Source organism: Sprattus sprattus, assembly GCF_963457725.1.
Source record: "Sprattus sprattus genome assembly, chromosome: 4".
In the NCBI taxonomy this organism is placed as follows: Eukaryota; Metazoa; Chordata; class Actinopteri; order Clupeiformes; family Clupeidae; genus Sprattus; species Sprattus sprattus.
Window position 1 is genome coordinate 47,805,315 of NC_137923.1, and position 2,500 is coordinate 47,807,814.

Here is a 2,500-nt window from a genome sequence, read left to right on the forward strand (position 1 = left end):
TCTCCCTCTCTCCTCTCTCTTTCTCTCTCTCTCTCTCAATGTCCCTCTCTATCTTGTGTACTCTCTCTCTCTCTCTTTCTCTGCCTGTCTCCCCCCCGCCCATCCCCCCACCCCCCGAGCAGCAGTCGAGTGGCGGCTCTCGCCCTGTGCTGGTCCAGGTGGCCGAGTCGGCCTACCGCTTCGGGCTGGGCTCCGTGGCTGGAGGTGAGTGGCTCCACAGGGGCCGGGGCCGGCGCTCGGCCAGGCAACCAGCCAGTCGGTCACGGATCATTGTGCACCACCCCTGTACCTGCCTCCACAAACCCTTTACCACCCTCCCCCCACCACAACCACCTTGCACTGCCCAGTCCTCACTTACCCTCACAGGGGATGACACAAAGGCCTCTCTATTGCCCGATGAACTGGAGAGGGGGTAGGAAGGAGGGAGGGAGGGGGGTTGGGGGGGGGGGGGGGGCAATTTCCCTGCCCCTCCCCTGTTTGTGGAGTAGAGAGTGTTATCTGTGCTGCAGTTGGAGAGGAAAGGGTTCTGCATGTGAATTCTAATTCTGGGCCCAATTGTTGGAAAAGTTCTATATTCTTGTGTGTGTGAAATCAAAAAAAGTTCTGGTTGGGGCCCATTTTTGGACACAGAAGTATGTGTGTGAAACAGATTGAAACTAATTGAACCTACTACGGTTTCCTGTCTCAACATCAGAAAATCTGTTCTGAAACCTAATGATAATTTTATAGATAAAATGCCACTGAAGCTGATTGACCATAGGTTTTATACAGAGGGTTTGTTGGAAAAATGTATGAAATGGGGTCTAGATGGAACAGTTTCTGGAAGTGAAGAACCCATCCACCCTAAAGTGTGGGAATCTCCCGCGGAGTCTCTCTGCTACCTGTCAGTGATCAGAGATGAGCGAGGAGCCGGAGGAGAGCAGAGGAGGGGCGTGGAGGAGAGGAGGGGCGCGGTGGGTATGTGCCTGGCTCCAGACTGGCTCAGCATAGAGAGACAGGCTAATGAGCAGGTAGCGCCCAGCCCAGCTGCTCTTTAATTAAACCTGCCGGCGTAGCCGTGCCCCCCGCCCCCAACCCCACCCCAACCTCAACCCACCTTCTTTGTGTCCGGCGCAGAGAGAAAGGAAAAAAAAAATGCCACCAGATAAGACATGACTGATGAGGCAGAAATCTCCCTGACATCTCTTTTCCTTCTCACCGCCTTTCTTTTTCCCCTCTGTGTGGGTGTGTGTGTGTGTGTGTGTGTGTGTGTGTGTGTTTTTTTTCTTTCTTTTTGGCGTTTGATCCTCTGTTCCTCATCCCTGCCCTCCCCATCTAAAGTTCCACCTTCAAGCTGATTAAGTGTTAGCGAGGCGCTAGTTAGTGACTTGAAACGCAAATCGTTTGTTATTCTTTTTCTTCCTTCTCTCACTCACACATCTCTCTCTTTCCCTCTCTTCCCTCCTCCCTCATCCTGTTCTTCTTGACAGCGGTGGGCGCCACTGCTGTCTACCCCATCGACTTGGTGAAGACGCGCATGCAGAACCAGAGGACCACCGGCTCCTTCGTGGGCGAGCTCATGTACAAGAACAGCTTCGACTGCTTCAAGAAGGTGGTGCGCTATGAGGGCTTCTTCGGCCTCTACCGAGGTCAGTCAGTGAAGCAATACACAGGAGAGAAGGACATGGAAAGAGAGTTGACTTTTAAAACCCTTAAATACATTAAGTCAAAAAATCATTCCATATCAGTGATGCTGGCTATGACCACAGGCTATGGCCAAAGGGAGGAAAGGAAGGGAGGGAGAGAGAGATAGAAAGAAAGAAAATAAGACAAGAATGTGAATTTTCCCTTTGAACCTATGTCCACAAAATCCCCACCACCACCCCTTCCCTCCCCTCTGGGAACTTGAAGAGACCCTGAGAGCGAACAGGTTGTAAGTGGACATAGAGAAAGAGAGGCTTAGAGGTGGTGAGAAAGATGGGGAGAATGTTCATTTTCTCTCTACCGCCACCGCCACCACCACCCCACACCCCTCTGGAAGAGAACCTGAGAGAGAACAGGTTGTAAGAGTGGGAATGGGGAGAGACAGAGGGGGGAGGGAAAGATGAGGAGAGAGAGAGAGAGAGAGAGAGAGAGAGAGGTCATCTTCCCTCGACCCTGTGTGCTTTGAAGTGATTGAGGTGACCTCAGGGAGCTTTGGAGGACATTGTGCGTTGCATAGAAAGGGCACATACCAGTGAAGGTACTTAACAATGACGTGCGCGAGTGCGCCTTTGCCAATGGCCTCAGTCGAGCTGAGATAATGACTACCTACGCTCAACTTTTAGAGAAAGACTGTGTGTGAGTGTATGAGTGTGTGTGAGTGTATAAGTGTGTGTTGGGGGGAGAACAGCTACCTTATGGAATGAAATGGAGTTCCCTTTGAAATCTTCAGTTATGATTGACAGCTTGCATTCCCGTGTGGCCTTCAGAAAGTGAGGCGGGGGACAAAAACAAGAGGTTCTAAAAGTCCCCCCCCCCC

General features: G+C 51.6%; 1 protein-coding gene across 1 annotated transcript in view; it reads left to right on the top strand.

Annotated features, from left to right (window-relative positions):
- Nucleotides 1-2,500, top strand: part of slc25a13 (solute carrier family 25 member 13) — a gene marked incomplete at both ends in the record, with an annotated part of 42,334 nt that overhangs the window by 21,970 nt on the left and 17,864 nt on the right. Inside the window, 2 exons of the mRNA XM_080837121.1 lie at nt 123-204; nt 1,470-1,628. Of these exons, the coding sequence (XP_080693247.1) occupies nt 123-204; nt 1,470-1,628 (241 nt within the window). The remainder of the gene's footprint in view (nt 1-122; nt 205-1,469; nt 1,629-2,500) is intronic.